This window comes from Pleurodeles waltl, chromosome 5 (assembly GCF_031143425.1).
Source record: "Pleurodeles waltl isolate 20211129_DDA chromosome 5, aPleWal1.hap1.20221129, whole genome shotgun sequence".
Taxonomy (NCBI): Eukaryota; Metazoa; Chordata; class Amphibia; order Caudata; family Salamandridae; genus Pleurodeles; species Pleurodeles waltl.
Genome location: NC_090444.1, coordinates 747,549,172 through 747,573,291, shown reverse-complemented (window position 1 = coordinate 747,573,291; position 24,120 = coordinate 747,549,172). Strand labels below are relative to the sequence as shown.

General features: G+C 42.1%; 1 protein-coding gene across 1 annotated transcript in view; it reads left to right on the top strand.

Moving 5' to 3' along the window:
* LOC138296005 (two pore calcium channel protein 1-like) overlaps positions 1-24,120 on the top strand; it is a 538,306-nt gene that overhangs the window by 310,659 nt on the left and 203,527 nt on the right. Inside the window, exon 8 of the mRNA XM_069234709.1 lies at positions 5,280-5,406. Coding sequence (XP_069090810.1) covers positions 5,280-5,406 — 127 coding nt within the window. The remainder of the gene's footprint in view (positions 1-5,279; positions 5,407-24,120) is intronic.

The window sequence follows — 24,120 nt, the reverse complement described above, 5'->3', positions numbered from 1 at the left end:
CAGTAACACAATTAAAACACTCCACACAGGTTTAGAAAAATAGACAATTGAGTTTCCAAGCTGCAATGCATTGATTCTGAAGCCAATGCACCGGGTTTCTCCATGCTGTCGAAGGGAGGCATCGATTGCCCTTCAGCCATGGTGGCAATACAGTGGTGTCAGTGCTTGGTCAATGCCGATGTGCAGAATGCCGCTTCCAGCACGCAAGGAATGCTTCAGTCGATGCAGCAGTTCTGGAGGTGCTGCTCGGGCCTCACGTACGACACACCAGTTTTACTTCTGCAAGTCGATGTGTCTGTTGCAGATTCCAGCAGGCAGGAGATACATCAATTTCTCTGGTGCAAGTATCTGGATCCACTTCCAGTGAACCAGGCACATGAGCAGGGGTAGAGGCTTTGATATCCATCAGTGTCTAGCAATAAGAAGCAAGAGAACAGCTCTCCCTTAGCAAGGTAAGAGAGCAGCACACAGCAGAGCTGCACAGCAGAAAAGCAGTCCTTCAAGGTCAGCAGAGTGACAGTCCTTGATTCAGCACAGAAGTTTTTCTGATAGAGTCCACTTGTAGATCCAGAAGTCAGTGGGGTCAGAGACCCAGTACTTATACTCAAAAGTACCTTGTCTTTGTAGTGCACAAGTATCCTTTCTTCCTAAGCTCTGGCTCCAGACTATCAGTAGGGGGTAATCAGCCCTTTGTGTGGGGACAGGCACTGCCTATTCAGGTGAGTCAGTCCCTCCTGTCCTTCCTGCCCAGCAAGAGCCATCAGAATGGAGATGAATGCAGATGAGCACTCAGACACACCTAAACTTCCTGTGTTTGTTGCTGTCTCGAAGGAATGCACAAAGTGTAGCTGTCACCCACCCCAGACATGTATTGGAGACAGGCTGCAGGCTCAGAGAGCTGTAAGAGCAGAGATATGCCCTCTTTCTAAAAGTGGCATTTCTGAAATAGTAATGTTAATTCCTACTTTACCAGTAAAGAAGATTTATCATTACCATCCCAATGATTTGAAACTTGATACTGCCACTCCTTTCTAATCAGGAATTATAGCTTTAAAGTGTATTAAGGAATTACCAATGTTAACCTATAAGTTGATTAGGCCTCACAGTAGTGAAAAACAACATTTGGTGTACAGGACATGTAAAACTTAAAAGTACATGTTCTGCCTTTTAGTTACAAGGCAGTCTGCCCTATGGACTACCTAGGGCCTATCTTAGGAGGGGCATATATGTAATAAATGGTGAGTTTAAGGCTTGGCAAGGGGTTTTACATGCCAGGTCGAAGTGGCAGTCAAACCGGGCACACTGGCTCTGCAGTGGTAAGCCTGAGACATATTTCAAGGGCTTCTTCAGTGGGTGGCACACCCCGTGCTGCAGGCCCTCTAGAAGCATTTAATTTACAGGCCCTGGGTGTATGGTACACCACTTTACAAGGGACTTGCAACTAAATTAAACATATGCCAATTGTGTATACACCAGTGTTGCCCTGTTTACGGGAGAAGAACATGCACTTTAGCAATGGTCACCAATGGTAAAGTTCTCAGAGTCCTAAGGCCATCAAAAACAATCAGCAAAAATAGGAGGCAAGCAGGCAAAAAGTTTGAATGAAGACCACTCCAACGTCTGACAGGTCTAACACATGTCCCCCCCAGCTGAAAGTGGGTAAAGCTATCCAAACTCTAGGGAGTTCTTATCACTAAGGCAGGGAAATCTTGATAGACCATCGGCATTGGTGTGGTCTACCCCTGGTCCTTGTTTCGACCTGAAGTCCATACCCTGAAGAGGAATGGGCTACTTCAACAATTTTGGATTCTTACAACTCATTTGAATGATCCACCTGAGGGGCCTGTGGTTAGTCTGAATCAGGAAGCGAGTACCAAACAGGTATGATCTCAATTTCATCATTGCCCAGACAAAAGCAAAGGCTACTCTTTCTTTAGCATTCCACCTTTGTTCCCTGAGGAGTAACCTCCAGGAAATGAAGGCTACAGGTTGGTTTAGGCCCTCTTCATTAAGTTGTGAAAGTTCTGCCCCCATGCCATTCTCTGAGGCATCTGTCTGAACAATAAACTCTTTGGAGAAGGCAAAGGCCTTGAACAGGGAGTCAAATGTTTTTTTGGCATGCCTCTGTCCAAGTCACATTTCTGGGCTGTTTCATTGAGGTCAGCTCTGCCAAGGGGACACAAATGGTGCCCCATCCCTTGACAAACCTCCTATAGTACCTAGTTGAAGCCAAGGATGCTCTGACCTCAGTCTGGGTTTTGGGGGCCTCCCAGTCCGTGGCAGTTTCTACCTTGGCCTGAAGGGGTCTGCATCTTACCCCAGCCCACCAGGTGCCCATATAAACCACAAACCCCTATCATGCACTTGCTGGCCTTGATGGTCAGGCCTGCTTGTTGCAGAGCCTGAAGCACTTCTTGGAGGTGAAAACAGTGGCCCTTCCAGCTGCTACTGAAAACAGCCATGTCATCCAGATAGGCAGCTGGGAAGGCCTTCATACCAGCAAGGGCCTTGTTTACCCACCTCTGGAAGGTGGCGGGAGCCTTCTTGAATACAAAGGTCATTGCTCTAAACTGATAGTGACCCTCTGAAGTGAAGAAGGCTGACCTCTCCTTTGCACCTTCTGTTAGGGTGACCTGCCAGTACCTTGATGTAAGATTAAAGGTACTTAAGTACTAGGCAGCCCCTGTTCTGCCTAAAAAGCACATTAGCACAGGGAATGGGTTGAGCATATTTCTTTGTGACTGAGTTTAGCCCACTATAATCCACACAGAACCGAGTTTCAGGTGTGGTCCCCGGTGTGGCCGTGTTTTGTATCAGAACCACAGGACTGGACCAGTGGCTACTAGAAGGTTCTATCACCCACATCTCCAACATTTTGAAACCTCTTTCTTAATGCTGGCCATCACCTTATCAGACAACCTGTAAGATTTATTGTTGACAGGAAGGTTTTCTCCTGTGCCCACATCATGAGTTCAAAGGTGGGTAGTCCCAGGGATGAGGGAAAACAGAGAGGCACCTGGTGACAGTCCCTCTGTGCTTCAGGAATCAGACTGGGGGAAAGGATGACTCCCTCCACAGACCCATCTTTCTCCTTGGAGTCCAAATAGTCAGAGAGAGGTTCACTCTCCACTTCCTCTTAGTCATCTGTCACCAACAGTACAGTGAACTCAGAACTCTCAAGAGTGTTTGAGTCGATTGACATGCTGCACCCTGTGGGGTTGCCTAGGAGTCTTGAGGTCCACCATGTAGAAGGCCTCACCCTTTCTCTCAATCACTCCTTAAGGCCCAGTCCAATGGTCCTGGAGGGGCATGGTTTCCATAACCCACACTTTCAGTCCAGGCTGCAATTCCACAGTGGTATCATTTTGGTCATACCACTATTTCATCACAGACTAACTGGCTTCTAAGTTATCTGAAAGCTTGCTTGCACAATTAGCCATTTGGCTCCCGAAGGCCAGCATGTAGCTCACTACATACTAGAGAACTTTCCTAGGAGCTTTCTGCCACCCTTCCTTGACCAAACTCAAAGATCCTCTGATGGGTTTCCCATACAGAAGCTCAAAGGGGCTGAAGCCCACTCCATTCGGTTTTACCTCCCTGTATGCAGACAAAAGGCATGGCAAGAGTATATCCCACTTTTACATCAAGGCCTCAGGCAGGCCTTTAATCTTCAAAAGAAAAGTATGCAGTTCCAGATGAAAAAAAGGAGGGTATAGAAGCACAATGAATAGAGAATGGAACCTGTGAGTCTACTCTAGTTAGAACAAGAGCCCTCACTCACCAATTGGTGACATGCTTCATCATCGGGCTTTTGCTCCTCGTCAGGCCGGCACTGGAATGCCTGACGGGCCCCTCACGGGGGCTCTTTGCCGGAGATCTTTTCAGTGTAGAAATGCTGGTCGTTGAGTGCTGGAATGTGGGATTGGTATAGAAAAATTAAAGAGAGTGAGGTTAAAAATGGCTAGAGGTCTACAAAACTCATATTTAATCAAGATCAGACCCCTGTCATGATTAAAAACAATGGTGTGGGGGAAGGATTTAAAGTCGTTAAAGATCAGTGCGATTCGTCAGGACCAAATGTACCTTATCCACATATAGCATTTAGCTTGTAGTTAAGTCATCTCACAGGAACACGCCTTATATTAAAGGATAGCAACAAGCATCAGTGGTCAGAGCTGGTCTAAATATCTCGCTCTGCAGATCCCCGTGGGGTCATGCACCTACCCCTGCTCCGTGATCTTTAACGCCTTTAAATGCGAGAAATATGTTGACCTCTTTAGAAGCAGTATAGGGATCTCTATATGAGTTGTAGTGAACAATGACTTACTATATGGTATTGCACAAGTTCTGTCCTCACCGCTGATCACCAGTGTTAGAAATGGGAGGCTCTAGTTGACAGGGTTATATACCCAGTCCAAGTAGGGACAACAACTCCTGTCACAGCAACTCAGATACATAACCTGTGCACACCATCTGGTGTAGATTGGTACAGAGCAGTCAGACCTCAATAACCCCTACTGGTCTATTTGCTTCTAAGTGCTATTTTACATGTATTCTTCTCAAATTCGTAACTCAACTTCTACTCATTGGATTTTTGTCAATTTGGTTATGATTTACTTATACAATTGTCTATTTTTCTAAACATGTGTGTATCTTTTTGTGGTGTTTTCAGTGTGTGTGTGTGTGTGTGTTTCACAAATACTTTACACATTGCTTCTTGGGATAAGCCGGACTGCTCTGTGCCAAGCTACCAGAGGGTGAGCACAGTTTATCATTTAGTGTGTATCAGACTTACTCTGACTAGAGTGGTGGTCCCTACTTGGACTGGATGCATACTCCTGCCAACTAGAGACCCACATTTCCAACAACTGTCCTTTAGACAGTTGCTGTGCCTCTTGGAGACATTCAAAGGGCTGTTCATACAGTGCAACTGAGGACCGTCAGTAGTAAGAAGACACTTCTTGCTGTGCTTCCTGTGTTAGTGTATCTGGTCCGTCAAGTCTGTTTCAACCTCTCCCCCAAAGACCATAATCCCATTGATGTATGGAAGATCGCATGATTTCTTTAAGAAGCAGAAAGTAGCAACCACTGAGAACTGCCAGGCTGATCCACTCTGCCCTTCCCATGGACCGTTCCTCCTGTATTGCGCCTACTCACTTTCCTACAATGAAGGATCTTTGACACCCCTATACTGACTACTTAGCCTCAAGATGGTTTCACTCTGAAAATATTGACAATTGATAAGTAGAAGTACTGACATTTCTTTGTTTACTTTTCAGGATGCCAGCTTTCAATTATAACTGGTGGTACTGTCTCTTCTTCATAGCCTACATTATAATCAACACTTACATATTTATGTCTGTGTTCCTGGCTGTGGTGTACAACAACTACAAGAAGCACCTAAAGGTAATTATGATTCTAGTGCCGGAAAAAAAACTCTCTGGATGTGAGGCCACCTTTAAATATTATTAGAATAGAGGACCCAGAGAGATTATATTTATGACAAAACTGGTTAATAAAACATTTAGGAAGACAATAATAGCAATCTTTAATATAGATGAGCATGTATGTACCCTTTTGATATGACACTATGTAGTACAAAAACTTGTCTTAATGTGCTGTTATATTTATTTAGCATTTATGTATTTGTTTTGAGGGCGGGTTTGAACTATGGTATGGTACCTGAATACTAAATTATATTAAAATCATGCTTTTGCAATACTGTAGTAAAAAATATCGAAGACCAAAATATGGACAAGGACATCTTTTCTTACCAACATGTACTTACGTCCATAGTATTTTGGTTGGAGCACAATGTTTCTCTTGTCGATATTCTGACATACAACCTTCATTACAATTCAGAAATCAAAGGGTGGGTGTGATATGCTCTTACCCTAGCCGTGAGCTGGAGGTCCTGGGCTGTTAACAACTAATTCACATGCCGTTCTCAACTCTACTTGTGGCTAATTACTGTTACAACAAATACAAAGATGGAGCATATCTGTCTGTTGGCATTACATCACACATTCCAACAACTATTGTGGTATGGTTCTTGCATTTTGTTGCCTGATACCGTGTGGCAAAAATGTGTCCTAAATGTTGTTAAGAAAAATATCGCTGCAATGGAGTTAACATCAAATCTGTAACAAAAGGAGCAATATTGTTGTAAATGATGTTTAGGCCACAATATATATGTAAGACAATATTTTTGTTAACAGAAGTCTGACATATTTCATAACTGCTAGTGCAGGTATGGCCCATTTTCACTCCTCTGCCTGAGTGCAAAAGGCTGATTTTCGTTTGGTGGCCCCCTCAGGCAAGAAGGGCAATTTCAGTGAAGAATGGGCCTTTGGAATCGCAGACCGACATCAAGACAATCTAAAAAAAATCGTAAACTCTAACATATTGTAACTTGCAATTGTGGGACTAATTCACAGAATTCACAGACTTACTGCCAAGAAAGTTATCCTGAGTATATACATAATGGCTAACTCCCACTAATATGCGTTTCAGGCGATACATCAAGATGTAAATCAGTCAGAATCGCTAGCAACCTCCTTTTTTGGTTCTGCTTATAAATTTTCATATAAGACTCTTTTAACAAGCCACGGACCCCCTCCTGGAAGAGACAAACCCTTCTACTCATATCCAACTGACATGCCCCGCACAGAACCAGTGCCGTGCACCATAATTAAAAGTAGCCCAACTCATGATTCCAATTACATAACACCATAGAAGTAACTAGTTTGCAAAAGTGTCAGGTCTATCAGCTGATGAAGGAATAAAGGTATAATACCCAGCTAGCAGAGACAGAAGTAGTTCATTTGGTGGTTCCACCTGAGGCTTTCAGCAAGCTTAATTCTGAAATTCGAAAGCTACATTTATTTCATGGAGCCTGCTTTCAAACCAGCAATATTAGTGAGTGTACACATTCTTCCAATTTGAGAAAGTTGCCCTGCTTTCTCATCAGTGTATGAAAGTTACAGTATTCAGATTCAGTGGATTCTCTCATAACTTCACTTTCTTTGTTCTGTCTACCTGAGACTTTTTTAGCATACCAGATAGACACCCAAGAACCACTGGATCTGCATGCCACAAAGCTATTCATATGCATACAGAGACCTGGAGACTGGCTCCTATTCCACCCACTTCACTATTTAGAGAGCAAAATATCTATGTCATGTTCACCACTGTAGAGTGCCACCCAGCCTCTACCATACTTTGTATAACCCTTGCAGCTGGAGGGCCCGGGGTGGCATTATTGTATAAATAAAGACTAAAGTTATCGCTCATGATCACTTGGCATCACCCAGTACTTCTGTCTGTGTCCATTATTTATAGTCCTGCTCAATGCCAGCTCTAGGGTCACACCTCACACTGGCGACGAGGACGGACTTATCTGCAGCTGACCGACTCTTGTGCTGTGCGTCATGCAGTACTCAAGCAATCAAAGACTACTCTGCCGCACACGTGGCTGGCTGCTGTGACCCCCCGGCTCCTCTCCCGTTCTTGGAGTCAACACACCTGAGCCATGATCTGGCAGGCTGCCACCACACCTGGTGCCTCCAAGCCTGACTGTGCAACACAGCCAGAGGAGCAAAGGGCGCTGCAGTAGTGTCCCCAAAGTGCCTGCGGTGCCACCTAACGGCTGTCCACAGTGCCACGTCGCAGCCTAGAAGTTGACTGACTACACTTGGTGTTTGTCCCGATGCCGCAATAGCAGGGAACATGTAAGTCAGAGCACCAAACTTGGAACGTGGGAGCGCGCACATGATTGAACTAATCCCTAACGCAGAAGACAATTTGTAAACACACCCATGGGGCTGAAAAAAGAATAAAAGTCTTTGAAAGAGTAATGAATGAAAGAAACAGGCAAGACTTGAAGAAGAGTTTTATTGCAATTGAGCTAAAGCAATTACAGAGAATGAGTGGAGGTACAGGACTAAGGGCCATATGTACGAACACATTTTCCCATTGACACAGAATGGGAAAAACCCTTTGCTACATCTGGCCCTAAGATACAGTAGCAAGCTTAACCATGTGAAGTACTAAGCACAGTGGTAACATGCAACAAGTGTAACTTCCAGAACCCAATCCAATCTGTCCTGCACCACTTCAATCTACCCCACTCCCACAATCTACCCCACTCCACTCTAATCTACCCCAGACTACCCCAATCTACCCCCACTACTTTTCATTCTACCCAACTTTAATACACCCAATCTACCTCACTCCAATCTATCTGACTCCACTTCAATCTACCCCACTCTAGTCTACCTCAATCCTCCCCACTCGTCCCTAATCTACCCAACTCCACTCCAATCTACGCCATTGTATCAAACTCCACTCTATGCCATTCTACCCCACTCCAATCTACCCCACTCCAATCTACCCCACTCTAATCTACCCCGATCCAATATACCCCACTCCACCCCAATCTACCCGACTCCACTGCGATCTACACCAGTTCAGTCTAACCCCACTCCAGTCTACCCCACTCCAATCCATTCTACCTCACTCTATTCTAGGCCCATCTACCTCGCTCCAATCTACCCCATTCCACTCTACTGCACTCCACTCTGCATCACTAACATTTAGCCATGCTAAACAGCTGATGTTCAACTTGGCTGAAACACCTAGTCTGTATCAGAGAGCACACATTTCTATGAGAATAAAGGGGAAATCAGTGCTTTTATTTGGGTCCCCCACCCCTCTTTTTCTTGGTCCTCGGTTGATGAATCAATGCAAAACTTTCTTTAAAGGTGTCAATGTGGTCAACTTTTTTTTTTTTTTTTACGTTTCTTGCAGATTTGTTAAATGGTGTAAAAGTTAGTAAGAAAAAATTCCTTGCCTTTGCAAAATCTGACCTAACTATAACTACTTTGGTGCTATCCCCTCCAGATTAACATATAAATATATATGCATTTAAATACATGTGTGTGTGTGTGTGTGTTTTATATGTATTTCTCAGTATAGGTCACACCTGTCACAATACATGGGTTACTTTTATGACTGCTCCTCCTGGATCACTAAAGCTGACGGTCCTGCATTGGAAGACCAGGGAAGGGGAGTGGCTACTAGACTATACACTGCAATAAGTAAAGATAAAACCATGATAGACTTAGAATTGAATAAAAATGGGAAACAGATTGTGTGAAAGCACGATTTATACATGAAAGAGAAGGCCTAAATGGTCCAGCATAGTACAGGTAGAACAATCCATGGCAGGTACACAACCCCCACACCCCATGATCCCAATACAAAGACAGCAGCATCCCCGATTAGTCTACGGGCCCTCTTCCCTGGTGGCTTCCTGATCCCACATTAATGTAACATTAAATTTGGAATCTAGTTTGTCATTTGATTGTCATTCTGGTCAGTACTTGCAATATAATTTAAGAGAAATGTATGCATTTAACATTGTAGTTGGCTAAGCTTAGCATAGCAATATATTGGCTATCAGCTTAAGATCCCAAGATTTAAGATTGCATTAAAGGCACAATTGAATGGATAGTGTCAGAGTCAATATCTATGAGATTGTATAGAACCAATGATAAAGTCATGGGAAATACTGTGTGAGACCAGTCGTATTCACATGACACTTAACAAATGTAGCGATATGGCATCAGCGTCATCCTAAGGATTTTTGGGGCTCAGAGGAAAAACATATTTTAGTTGCCCCTGTACAGAGCAACTTTGAATTTTATTAGCTATTTCAATGCTATTTCAGTCCCACATAATGCCAAACAATACTACATTATCTGTTAAATATTAAAAGAATCACACAAACCATTTAGAATATGTTTTGCCTAGAAGTGCAAAAATTCGTAAGATGACACCGGGTAGAGACACAGTTAGAAATGGAGGTAAGTAGTGAGTGAGAAAGGTTTAGCTGGAGTCGTTGTAACTGTACTTGCATTTATATAGCGCTTACTAGCCCTGAAAAGGCATTTGAAACCCTGTACGATGAGTAGCGTGCTACTTGGGAACCCCAGGAGAGCAGTTGAGCCAATGGTTATTGTTTATTGTTGCTTGTTGGGATTAGCCTTGGGCTCTTAAAGAAACCATACTATGTATTTACTTACGTTTCTTTGTGGGAGTTTAAATTAGGAGGAGCTAGGTCCGATCACTAGTATGATCATTTGTGAGTTCATTCAAATGGGTGGTGGGATGAATGGATAGGCTACACAACATTAGGCATTAGGTTACAGGCATATAAGGAAGACAAAGGAAGGTAGGATGGCAGTAGGAAGAAGAACAAAGGAGAACTTGGGATCTATGAACTTAGGTGTTGGCAATTTGCAGAGGTATAGTAAGAGATTAAGGCAAACTGGCAAATAACATAGAGTAGATTATACTCAGAAAAAAGGAGTTATACAGATGATCAAGGTAAGGAGAAGGTAATTTGAAGCAAATAAATGAGAGGGAACAATCAAAAGTTAAGGTAAATTTTTCATTCAGCATTTTAGGAATGTAGTGGGACAAGGCTGTTTAGTATAGCATCCAATCCGAATATGTAAAACTGTACTAAGGAACATTATTGGGATGTGAAATAGTGCTGTGTTAAGTACTTACTTAAAGGCACTAGCATCATTAAACTATCTGAATATGCAATAAAAAGTGTTTGACCGCTGAATCAAACAAACAGGCCGACGTGACCTAGAGGCTGACCAGAATTTGTAAATCAAAAAAGAGGACAAGCCACAGAAATAGAATTACAATTGAGTGGTTAGCTGGCCACAAATGAAAGACTGCTATTATAGCACTCCTGCATCCTCTCCAAAACTATAGGACATCATTTGTACTCTTCCAAACCTTCTCATGAAAAAATGTGGCATTACAAGGCCTATCAAATTTCAATGTAGGTATTTTTCTATGAGCAGCAGGTGTGTCTGGCCACACACACTGAACAAAGAAAGACCTCTATATAATTAACTCTCAAACCTGACTTATCTGCCAGATCAACGAGCATTGACAAAACCAGTAGGTCTCACCTTGTAGACTTATTTGCTATGCCAATACTGTTTGCTCCAACTGTACGACATCAGCAAAAAAAAAGTGATAAACCAATACCCAAATGAATTCATCAAGAACTTCACAGCAAAAGTCTATAATACTACAGAAAGGTTGGCACCCCTTTCTTCCACCTCACATAGACATGTGATAAAGTTATAGATTGTTAAAGGGAGGTGTCTCAAAGACTACACAGAGCTGGTGGGGACAACATCACGCTCTTTGCAGGAAGCTGATTGTTGAGGGTGATCAGTACTAAACCGAAACATTAAAAAAATGCAACATAAATTTCTGCAACTGGCGTTAATATTGGCAAAAAAGACATATAACCATTGGATGGCTGACATCACATGAGCCTAGCATAGGTGCAAGGCTGAGGGATGCTATGGAATGGGCACTGACAGAAGAAGCACATCACAAAATGTCTAACAGAGATGAGAAAGTTGTGGAAAACTTAGAGATATAGGGAAGCACAATGAACACATTAATAACCAACATAACTCTCAAGGAAGTAACCTCATCATTGACCCCCATAATCCAAAATAGAATATTAATCTATGGCTGTGGACCGTATGGGGTAAGGGATGGAGACCACTTGTTGTTGGTAATGGAGCACCTATGGATAAACAGTCTAAAAACGAGATATTGCTGTTACACATTGAGGTCTGGAATGTATTATAAGGTTTTTGCAGGGGCATTTATTAAGAATCTTGCTATTGTGATACTATATTTTGGAACATTGAGACACCCGTGAAATGTATCTTGTTTAGGTTGGTAATGTTTCATGAAGGTTCTTCCATTTGTGTACGAAAAAATAAATGTTTTTCAAATTCGATCTACTCTAGTAATGGGTCTCATTTAATTACTACAAGTTTACCTTTTTAGGCGTTAAAGTGAACATCTTCTCTGCCTTCACCATCTGTTTGGCTGTCTTACTTCAAAATCTTATTCTGTCAGTGTTCTATGTAAAGAAGTATTTTTTTTATTTTTTTGTCCTCATGGTATTCCACTCCGGAGGGAGAGAATCATGAGTGTGCATCTCTGGGGAGAGACTGCTCAATATCAACGGATCTCCACCTTTTGACGCACACCACCCCCCTCTCTCCACACTAGACCAACGGCAGCTATTAAGTGCTCGTGAGATCCGTACACCCTTGCCAACTAGTCTTGTGCCCGGACAAAACCTCATGGAAAAAGGAGAATTGAATCATCGGACTATTCCAAATGGGCCTACATACCCGAGGAGAGTTAATAACTTGATGGATATTTTCCCAAATGAACCAAAATTAATCTCTTTTACTAGGAGGACCAACTCGTTCCAAACTGCACAGGTGATTGATCAACGCCACCCACTCCTGAACTGTAGGGGGCGATGACAAAACCAATTTTAAACAAATTTCTCGCCTGGCCAGAAGTATCAACACAAACAACAAATACTTATGATGCATGGGGAACTTCTTACCCTGAGTCTCTCCATTAAATATCCCGAAAAATATCATCGGAAAGCTTACCTCCACTTCTGGGCTTATTAGATCCTTAAGTATTTTTTCAATGGCTTCCCAAAAATCTCCAAGCCTCGGGCACTGCCAAAACATATGCAGATCATTCGCATTCCCATCACCACAACGAGGACAGATTTTTTTTGTCTTCACTAAAGCTGTCAAATTCACCGGTGACCAATACTCCCTATGTAATGTAAACAAGTGATTTTTCTTCATAGAGGCAGATTTAATAGAGTGTAGAGCATGATGCTTTTAAAAAATTAGCAATATCTAAAGCTGGAAACACCTCCTTCTCCGGGAGAGACAATTCTTCTTCCGCTGCCTCTACTAACGCCTGATACCACAAAGCAACTTCTTTATGGACAGAGTTCTGTGATAATTTCTCCTCCCAAATGATCTTCCTAGATTTTTTCTACCTGAAAGTATTGACCCAACTTGCCAACTGATAATATTTGAATTTAGAAATCATATTTCCTGCCTGTTCCACAAATATGGGCCAAGATGTCAACTTGAAATCCTCTATAATTTACCCCCATTTTGTCACCCCATTAGCCTTTAACGGAAATGATAACTTGTCTAGAAGACATTCACTGGTATCCGGTGATTCCCAAATGGGGGCCAAACAGCTATCATAGGCTATTTCTAATGCACCTCGAATCTGTGACCAGATTCTGCACGCATCTTAAATAATCTTGAGGAGAACTTTCTTCAAGTATTTCAGGTGGCCAAATGTATATAAAAAGTATTCACCTGCCTTCAAAAGATGCTGCGTCATTGCTTTCCAAAAAGAGGTGTACTTAGATCTGTCTCGTAAAAGAATCATCACATTCTTTAACTGAAAGGCAAGATAATATTTGTAAACATCTGGTGCTGCAATCCCCCCATTTTCTTTCTTTCTACATAACTTTTTCCACACAATACGCTCTCCCTTAGATGCCCCTACAAACGCAGTCAAGTCCCTCAGTAGTTTTTTAAACCAAAGCGCCTTAAACTCTGATGGAATTGCATTGAACAGAAAGGTATATTTTGGAAGAAATAATTATCTTTAAAATGTTAGACCTTCGTATAAGGGGCAGGGGAAGATTGGCCAACATTCTAAGGAGTTTTTTGGTATCCGCCCAAGCTCTATCAAAGTTGACCTTTGCCACTTCCTCCAGATTAGCCATAACCTGAATCACCAAGTATATTATCTCTTGCTTGACTAGTGGGCTGGCATAGGCAACATTCCAACACATAATTTCCGTTTGCTCCAGATTCACTGAGTAACCAGACATCCTACCAAAATCCTCCACTAACGATGTAATACTAGGAAGAGAGCCAACCAGATCCCTAGTATAGATCATAAGGTCGTCAGCATATAATGCAACTTTCTTTTCCCAACAATTGCTTTGAAAAAGAAGAATATTGCTATTTGATCTAATCAATAATGCCAAAGGCTTTATGTACATATTAAAAAGAAGAGGGGATAGTGGACAACCCTTGCGAGTACCTTGCCCGATCCTAAACTTTTGTGACAACTTATCATTAATCAATATTCTGGCTGTCGGGCATTTATACAGGGCCTTAATTGCCTTAATAAAATTCCCTGCAAGCTTATAAGTTTCCATGGTGATCCACAAAAAGGACCAGTTCACCCGGTCAAAAGCTTTGGCTACATCAAAAGTAAGAACCGCTAGAGGAGCCCCCTCCTGAAGCTCCAAGTTCACTGCGCCCAATAAATCATGAGTAAGTTCATGAAGTTGTCTTCCTTTGATGAAGCCCTTCTGATCCACATGCACCAAACTACTGGCCGCTCTCTCAAGCCTTTTAGATAAAATACATGTATAAAGTTTATAGTCAAAATCCAATAATGAAATAGGTCAGTATGACATACACAGGGCCGGATAGTTCTTAGATTTTGGCACTTCCACATCCTCAAAAAAGAGATGGTTGAATAACTCCAGCATAATTGGCACTAGCTTGCCTCTAAGTAGGCTGTAATGTTCAATCGGAAGACTCTCCGGACCAGGAGCCTTTCCCTTCTTCAAATTCTTAATTGCATCATACACCTCCCTCTACTCTATCTTTCTCTCCAACTGCTGCTGTGCAATCTCTTCCAAGCCAGTAAGATAAATCCCCTCAAAAAATCCTCTGCCCTGCTCCTCTGAAACCTCTAAATCATCAGTATAATGTGTCTGAAAAAAGGAGGTGAAGGCTTCTTCTAGCTCTGATTCCTCAGTGCAAAGATATCCTGTAACCTCAGATCAAATCGATGTAATGTAGTTCCTTGTATGGTCCGTCTTCGTTTTCCAAGCTAAAAGCTTACTGGAGCCTTCACCATATTGATAGTGCGCATACTGACTACTGTCCCATCTTCTCCTATTTTTCTTTTCTAGAAATGACTCCAGGTCTATTTTAGCCTTTTCCAGTTGGACTTCCAAACAACCCAGCTGATATTTATCTTCCAACTGATAAGCATTATACATTAATTCGTGCAAAGTAGCTATTTGAGGTTCTTGACTTTTCAACTGCTCCCTCTCTTCCCTGTACTTATAAGCAGCCAAATTAATGAGTCTGCCCTTAATATAAGCCTTAGATGCATCCCACACCAACTGTAAAGTAGCAGATCCATAGTTTGTGGCAAAGAATCCTTTTGTGTCATGCTTCAAATCTTCAACATTCAGCTCATCCAAAAATAAAGCCCGATTCACTGTCCACCTAAGATTAGAGGACTGTATATTGAGAGCAAAATGTAACTTAACCGCAGAGTGATCCAAAAGATAAGCCGGAGCATGCCCTACATAGTTAACCTTTCAGCACAGACTATTATGCACTAAGAAAAAGTCTATCCTAGACCAATGACCATACTTCTTCTTATTAAACATAAACATAGAGCCTTCTCCCCATTTCCATCTCCAAATATCAACTACCCCAAAATCCACCATCGCCTGCTTCACCCAAGATTGTGTTCTAGAGGAGTTAACAGTTCTTCTGGGGTAGATTTATCCAACATAGGATCTAACAATGCATTAAAATCTCCTCCCATTAGAATTGGGTATTTTGCTGTTAATAAATGGCGATATAAGTCCTGGAAAGGTTCTGGGTTATCTGTATTTGAACCATAATATCCAGCTATTGTAAACCAGAACCCATGCAGACCCTCTTCCACAATCAACCATCTACCTTTGGAATCCACTGTTACGTTGCCCACCATTACCTTTATAGATTTCTTAATAAGAATTGCGACATATTTAACAGCACAAGAATAATTAGTACTTGCACTATAACCCACCCAATGTATTTGCTTAAGAGTGTTTTCCCACTCCTCCCGTAATAAATGGGTCTCCTGCAGGATAACCACTTCTTTTTCAATCATTTTAAAAAATTCAAAAATCTTCCTTCTTCTCCCCTTAACCCTGAGACCATTAACATTCCAGGAAAGAATCTTCAACTGAGCAATCTTGTGTCTATCATTACCCATTAAAAAAACAATGAACCCCTACGTCACCTAAATGTAGAATATCTGAGGGCACATATATTTTTTCCCTTTTCCCAACATGCTCCCACACCTAGTGCAAAAGAAAACCCGTAAAACATTTAGAACCAATGTTGCCTTTGACACATCAGATCACATGCGTAAAGTCCAATCCCCCTTCCAGAAACTGCCCACCTTAAGGGCTTCTGAAATAATTGTCTCTTTAATGGAATATGTTCTAAAGTTTATAAGTACTTCCCTAGGAACTTTCTTCCCAACATTTCTTTTAAAAGGGTCTTGATGAATTCTTTGAATGTCTTCTTCCAGATTTAGATGAGCTAGTTTTGGAATAAAATCTCTGATCAAAGAAATTACATAGCCCTTAATTTCTTCTCCTTCCTCCCCCTCGGGGACATTCAGCAGTCTGATGTTATTCCTTCTCAAGCTATTTTCCAAAGTTTCTAACCTCTCCCGAAGAGCTTTTTCCCCGGATTTGAGCTGGGAAATTTCTTGGCTGTTTGCAAGCAGCTGTCCATCTTGTTCTTCCACCACCACTTCCAATCTACCCATTCTTTCCATTAATGTATTTATCTTGCTCTAAAAAGTCTCACATACTTCCGGAATTTTCCCTTGGTTATGCTAAGAAACCTCAAACATCTCTCGAATCTCCATCATTAATGCGATTAAAAGGTCCTGAACAACTGGGCTGTGAGGCTGTTTGGGATCTACCAGGAAATCAGGTTCTGGGGAACCCGAAGGAAGTGGGTGTGTAGCCTCAATTTGCCCACCAAAAAGTGCTTGAGCCAAGACCTTGTTACAGTTTCCTAGCTCTTGCTCCCTCAATGCTGGGCCCTCGAGGAGGGAGGGAGAGTGATTGCTTCTTGTAAGGCCTGCACATCCTTGTCCCCTTTAGGGAAAGTATTACGGAAAGAAAAAAGCGGTGAGGCTCCCCGAGACCCCTCTAATGAATGTTTTAAAGGAGGAACTCCCTTTTTTAGCCTTCGAGTAGGAACAATTTTGCTTGACAATTTCCTTTCAAACTTATGTTGGAAAGCTGGTTCTCTGGGCAGTTACAAGTTTTTGGGGTGCAGTTTGCCAACCCACTTCCCTGCCTTTCTGTCCCCCTCTTGGTGTTCTTACGGCTTCCCCCTTCCCCTGCTTCTTAATGGGTATGGCAGTAAATATAGCACCAATGTCCAACTCCGGGAGACCCACCTTACCTTTAAGTGGGCTTTGTACCTGTGAGTTAGGGGCTGTCAGTGGGCCTCTAGAGCCGGCACGGGCCCGCCGTCTGGCCAGCGTCATGAATGTCAAATCCTCCACGCTGTCAACACACACTGGCCCCCGGCTCCCATAGACTTTCCCTTCTCGAGGGAAAACACCTCTTGTGGTGCTTGTGCTGCCCATCCTTCGGAGGCTGCCACAAGAGGAGTAGCTTCTCCCACAACGCACACTCCAGGCAGTCTCCACCCACACGCCTATTCCCGGGACGTTCCTTCCCTGCGTCCTTCCTTCAGCCTCGCGGCCGAGACGGACGCCGGCTCCAGTCTCCAACCTTGGATGCATACGGTCCGGGCAAGAGTCAACACTAATCTTTGCTTGTTGATTGTAAAATATTCAGAACAAAGACAGAGACAGGCATATGCTCATCGCCGCCGTAGTCCAGAAATCAAGAGAGCTCCCGGGCATTCTCCTTGTCAGTGATTTTGCATCACACACAAAGTTTTATCTGATGCAACACATTGTTACATTGCTAATCATTTCATATATTTAAACCCTGGCATTGCCTGGGACATAAGGTACAATGGCCAAGTTCAAGATTTTTGCACTAACAGACCCATGTTGCAATGCCAGCTTTCTATCTTAAAAGAACTGTGTGATCTCGGTCTAACCACTGAATTTCCTTCAGTTTCAGTCTACTTTCCATTGATCACCATGTGCAAAAATTGATTCATCTAAATTAAGGTTATGAAAAGATTGTTAGTAGTATGTGAAACATAGTCACGCTAAGCACCAAAGCTCGAAAATTCCTATAGTCCTCAAATGCATGTACTATACATGATAGATTATAAGTTAATTGCCATATATTCTAACAGCTGAATTCACTTCATGTAGTCCATCCCATTAACAACCACATTAAAACCATAGCTGAACATCTGGAATAAAAAGCTGTGAGTTCAAGGAAGTGTGCTACCGTTGCAAAACTTTACTTTAGGTATGAAAGGTACAGGCTGTAATTGCATCTTTTTCATCAGCCTTTTTTTTTTTAGAACTTTACTTAAATTTCATAAAGTTGTTGACTTTTTCATATGAAAAAATCGGCTAGCCCTAGTAAAGAAAAAAAAAAATAAAATATATATATATATATATATATATATATATATATATATATACTGTATATTCTGACGCTTTTGAGGTGCACATGCTCACCCACAAGCCTCTAGCTAAAAGAACTGGAGGATACTTGTGTATTTCTGGCTAAAAAAAATACATTAAAGTGTGGGCTAACACGGATTACTACTCAACACAAATTTCTTTGCAAACATGGTTTTAAAATGTTCACCTTAACATCACTAAGACTCGCAGATCATGGCGTATTTTGCCATGCAATCACGACAAAGTAATATTGCAAATATAGTGCCTTTTGCTTCACATGTAAAAATGTAATACTAGAAAAAGTCAAACTACACAGCAAAGACTTCTTGGATAGATCTACTTAATATTACTTTCCAGTATATAGCTGTTTTGGATACTGAACTATATGCACTCAGCCATGCCTTTGGGTATATAAGCAATCCACCAGGGTATGTCTTGAGTTTTACACTATTTGTACGTTCACAGTAATATAGTCACACTCGACTTTAGAGGTTTGTTTGTAGCAGTTGTTGGAAATTACCATCTTTTGCATGCTATTTGCCTATCTTTTTGCCTTGACTGTCTTTGTTGGCCGCACAACTCTAAGCACTTTACTCCTGCTGGCCACTGTTAGAGAGCTTGTGTCCTCCTTTAACACGATGAAATTGATATAATCTGATTGGAACCAGGTGCGGCCCGTACTTTAGGGCCGAGGGGCCACCCCCCCCCCACCTTTTGCCCCTCATGAAGAGTGCCGGTCAGGCTGAACAAAGGTCAGCCTGACAGACACTCTTCATGTTCAAGTCAGGCTGCCAGGAGCAGACATGTGCAATTTGCGCAGACTCCTGGCTGCCTGAGCTGAACTTTGCTGGCCTGAAGAGGTCACAGCTCCTGTGGGCATGACCTCCTCGGTTCAGCAAAGGTGCCTCGAGGCCCTACCCTGGGTGACGAGGGAAGCGTCACCCATTGACTTTGACCCATCCCACTCTGTGACGAAGTTGGGACTGCTGCTTTCCCTCATTGGCTGACCTAAGGTCCTCCGAGGCTGAAGGTAAGTGTGTGTGTGCGCTCTTTTTAAATGAATGTTTGGTGCATGCGGGCATGTTTGAATGTTGATGATTGTTGTTAATGAATTTGCGTGTGTGTGTGTGTGTGTGTGAAAGTGTGAGTGTGCTTTCCGCCCGCCCGCCTCCCTCCTAAAACTGCCGGCCGCCACTGATTGGAGCATTTAATTTACCTACAAAGTGTAACCAGGCCTGTAAGTTAAATGACACCAGTGGGCGGCAGCACCAATTGTGCCTCCCACTACAGTGATAAAGGAAACTCGACCACAGGCCTACCACTCTAGCCCAGCAGTGCAGCTTCAAACTGCCAATCAACTTGTCAAAATAAACTCTTTAAACAGGCCTGATCTTTTCTTTCAAATATTATTAAGTCACCCATGAGGCAAATCTTAGTGTAAACAAGGCAGGGTGCATTATATTTTAAAAAATAAATAGGAAATTTAAAAATGTTGATGGTACACGTGTCCTTACAGAGAAAAAACCTACAAGCTATTTTCACTGTCGCAAGGTTGGCTGCCTCCGAAGCACTTTGTTAAAGTTTTATACTTTATAATGCTAATTTCAGGTTGGTAGAAGCTAGAGCAGAGGTCTTCAAACTGGGGGGCGGGCCCCCATAGGGGGCCTCAAGTGGTCCCAGGGGGGGTGCCAGACTCTGGCCAAAAGAAGCATTATACAGATAAAAGGCCTTTGTTTTAAGCAGAAGCATGTAATTGCCTTTTTTAAAAGGTAAAAGTAGTTAACTGCAATGTTTAAATAGGTCTAGACATATTTAAACATTGCCATCTTTATAAAAATAATTGTGAAAAATTCTGAGGGGGGCCCAATGATTTTTATTTTTCAACTGGGGGGGCGCAGCATTAAAACGGTTGGAGACCACTGAGCTAGAGAAATATTTCAAGGACTCTATTTAATCCAAATCCAATTTAATACTATAGTCAAATTTTATTGAACTTGTAGTGAAAAGATACTTAATAAAATTATATTTCCACGCCTAAAGTCTGTAAGGGTTTTCCTATAAGTATTCCTACTGTCATCTGGCAGCAGACTGCTTCCCTGTAGTGAGATGTGAATTGCTCCCAGGACATGGACAAAAGGCCTTCAGGGTGGGAAAGTGTACTTCCCTTGACAGGAGGGTCGGAAGCTGTGTCTAAGCACTTGATTAACTTCAAAAGAAACCTAACATGTCGCAGGCTGTCACCTGGGCCTTCACACTCTATTGTCCTTCTAGTCAGGCAGGCACCAACGCATGTGGGAGGGAAAGCCACACTAGAACTGCTTTAGAGTGACCACAAGGGAGGAGTTGCCCATTTTCATTGCCACATGTCTGGGTGCACATGGGGAGCTCTGACCAGGGAAAGAAAGCTTTTGCCATTTTGGTTTAGGGAGAGAGGGACACTGCAATAGCTGACAGTAAAAAACACAGGAAATGCTGCATAAGTGACTAAGTTCAGAAATGTTCCACTTTCCCGGGGATTCCCCTTTGGAAGGCGGAAGCCCTAGACAAATGCCAACTCTGCTCATGCCTTAAAACGCCTCTTGTTGCCTATATAATAGGCAGTGACCTATACAGTAAATTCTATATTTCTCATCGTTTGTAAATATGCACCTAACAGCTGAATAACAAATGTGCATAGGGTGTTATAAAGAGAGCATTCCATTGTAAAAGAACAAAAACCCAAAACAAGCACTCCATGCAGCTGTTAGGACTGTGCTGTTCTCAGTTTAAGAAAACTTTCTAATTGTCAACTAAATTGTGCCACTGCCTCCCACATGATGGATGGCAGTATTAATGTTCGATGTAGCATTTTTCCAGGGGAGACACAGGTGTCCGGTACCATGATTTTCTTACATTTTCCTTCATATAGTTCACAAGTAGTCACTTAGTGACAAAGTTTGTTGAAAATCAGAAAAAAACACAAGTTCTGGTTAAAAAAAAAAAAATCCTTCTTCACTTCTGTCTTCTTATTTCCTCACTTTCATATGCATCATGGTATCCATTGTTGAATAACCCTTTCATTTTCAAAGCTGGAAAAATAATAAAGCTGAAGTGTATTGTGTATAGAATCATGGACATGAGGTGTATCCCACAGTAAACCCCATGTGTTACAGAAGGTCAGACGCATCCATCAGCTCTTGCGGCCATGCGCTAAATGGATTGGTTCCAAAGAAGATGGGCAAAGTGTCTGGCCTCATGCCGGACCATGTGGACATCCCTTTGAACAGAACTGGGTGCTGTGCATACTGGAATCCATAAATATGATCTTTAGATTAAATATGTCTTAAAAAACACAAACAGTAAGTGAAACAAATTAAGAGTTAGTTATGGTTTAATTTACACATAAACTATTAGCATGTTCTTTTAAAAAACACAGAAATTTCTTGAAAAAAACATATAGTTAAATCAACCTTATAATTAAGATCCAAAACCTAAAACAACACAGATATTTGACACTTATGTTTAGCCACGCAAACTGTAACTTTTGCCTCAGGCAGGCACTGTTAATTGCATCACACATGACACCAAAGATGACTTCTCAAATGACGTTAGTGATGCTAGAAGTGATGATATCTCAAATACATCAAAGCTGAGTGTGGCCGGTGTGCAACATGGGTCGGAGACAGCTACACACAGGGGATAAAATGCATAGAACACTTTGCACTGTGGCACATGGGTGCCTGCATTGGCAGTAAGTGGGACAAACTGTCCCAGCACATGCATAGAGCAGACCTTTGCCATTTGAAGATATGGCGCAGTTCTGCTCTATCCGGCAGATGGGATGCAGTGCAACAATTTTGCTCGCAACATTTCTTTGTAAATCTAGCCCTAGATTCTATTTGCTGTACTTCAATGTTTATTGAACGAATTTTATTTTTTAGCTCCAGTTTTAAATTCTTCTCATTCATAAGGCATTTTTCTGTTTTATCTATATATACTTTATTAATCTTCTAAAATTATTTCATTTCTGAAAAAATCACATCCCATGGAGGTCCGTGGATCTCAGATTAAGAACCGCTTCTCTAGACAGTTCTAGTGTAAAGGTGAGAGCAGCAGCTCTGCATATGGTATTGCTTGTTTTGCCTTACACAGGAGCTGCAAAGGGCTTTTTCCTACTGCTGCAGTAATGCTAGCGCATACCCTACGCAGTTCCACTGTAAAGGCACGAGCCACAGTAAGACAGACAGCATTGCCCCCCTCATCTTCTCTGTCTCCAATTCCTATTCAAGGCTTCTGAAGGCTAAATCCACAGCTCGCTATGCTGCAGATCACAGGCATGGGCTGCAGAGTTCCATAGTTCTATTTTATGTGAACAGTGCAGTACATTATACCAAAGAGTTCTTCTCTGTCAATACAGACTGTTATGCCCGGGAATATAAAGAAGCCCCAGTGCCTGCCATAATGGGACTGACTACACAAGGCCATCCTTGGTGGGCGTGACTTATTATTTTTGGGGCTTGGTAAGGAGACTCGCTTGTGACGTGAAATGGGCACCACAGTTCCCTACTTCTCTCTGGCGCCCTGCCCACATGGTACAGCTATTAGTGCAGCTGCAAGCTGCTGCAAACTGTCTCTTGAAGCAGCAGACTCCCTTGTCAGTTGACACCTGCCGGTTCAGGATGCGGGCTCATGTGTTAAGAGCAAGTACTTTATTACTCAGCATGACTCAAACTCCAAACACTGAATGCTAGTGCTTTTGGATGATCCAAAATGTGCATGAGGCTTCCAGTAGATAACAGCTGGAGGGGAATGATGCAAAACTGCTTTGTATGTATTATATGTCCATAACACGTGTACCTTGTGACTTGAATTTGTTCTTCGAACAAAACAACTTGTAAATGTCCAAGCCCAACATTTGGTGACAGGAACATGGCTATCTACAGCAACACATACTATGAATTGAAAATGTTACCCAGTAAGCACTTGTTTGTAGTGTGTAGTGATGTAGATTCACAAGCACCCACCTTCCTCTCTTGAAGCATGTGGCTGTGATCACAGAAACCTTCCTTTACTGGACACTTTTTTTTTTTTGCACCAAACTATGTTTATTCACAATTCCATACTACTCTCATTCGCTCTGTGATAAACTGTCTAACATGGAGTTTGGTCCCCCTGGGTATTGGCAACTAAGGGAGTAGTCACCATATACGTAGTGACTTGAAAGACTTCTTTGAAGAAAAACAACTTGGAAACATGCAAGCCTGACACTAGATGGCAGGAGTTTGCAGAGCATGTGAATTTACAGCACTGCAAGCTATGAACAAATGCTCATATGGTAAGTAACATTTTCTTAGTTACAGGAACTCTACCAGACCTCTATAACTGTCTTTATGCCAGATCTAAAAAACATTTAATATTTGAGTTCAACTGTCTGTTAGATAATTACATTAGTGTAAAATGTATTTATTTATTTATTAGAAACCTCATGCCCATTGAGCCTCTTACATAAAGAAAGATCAGCACTAATACAATTGACAATAGAAAAACATTCCATTTTGTCTCTGCAGTAGTAGTCACCAATTGAGTTGTGGCAGTGGACATAACAAATGCTGCAAACTATAGAACACTTAAACAGTCATGAGTCTTTAGCCTTTGGTCCAATAATTTGTGTTGTAGAAATGGAATTACAGCAAAATGATTAGCTTCGTCTATGGAGGATAATACCATCTAGATGACCTGGGGTGAGTGTTTTTTCCTTTCCTAGATGAGGCCTTTCGCTGGCAGTTTAAAAGAGGG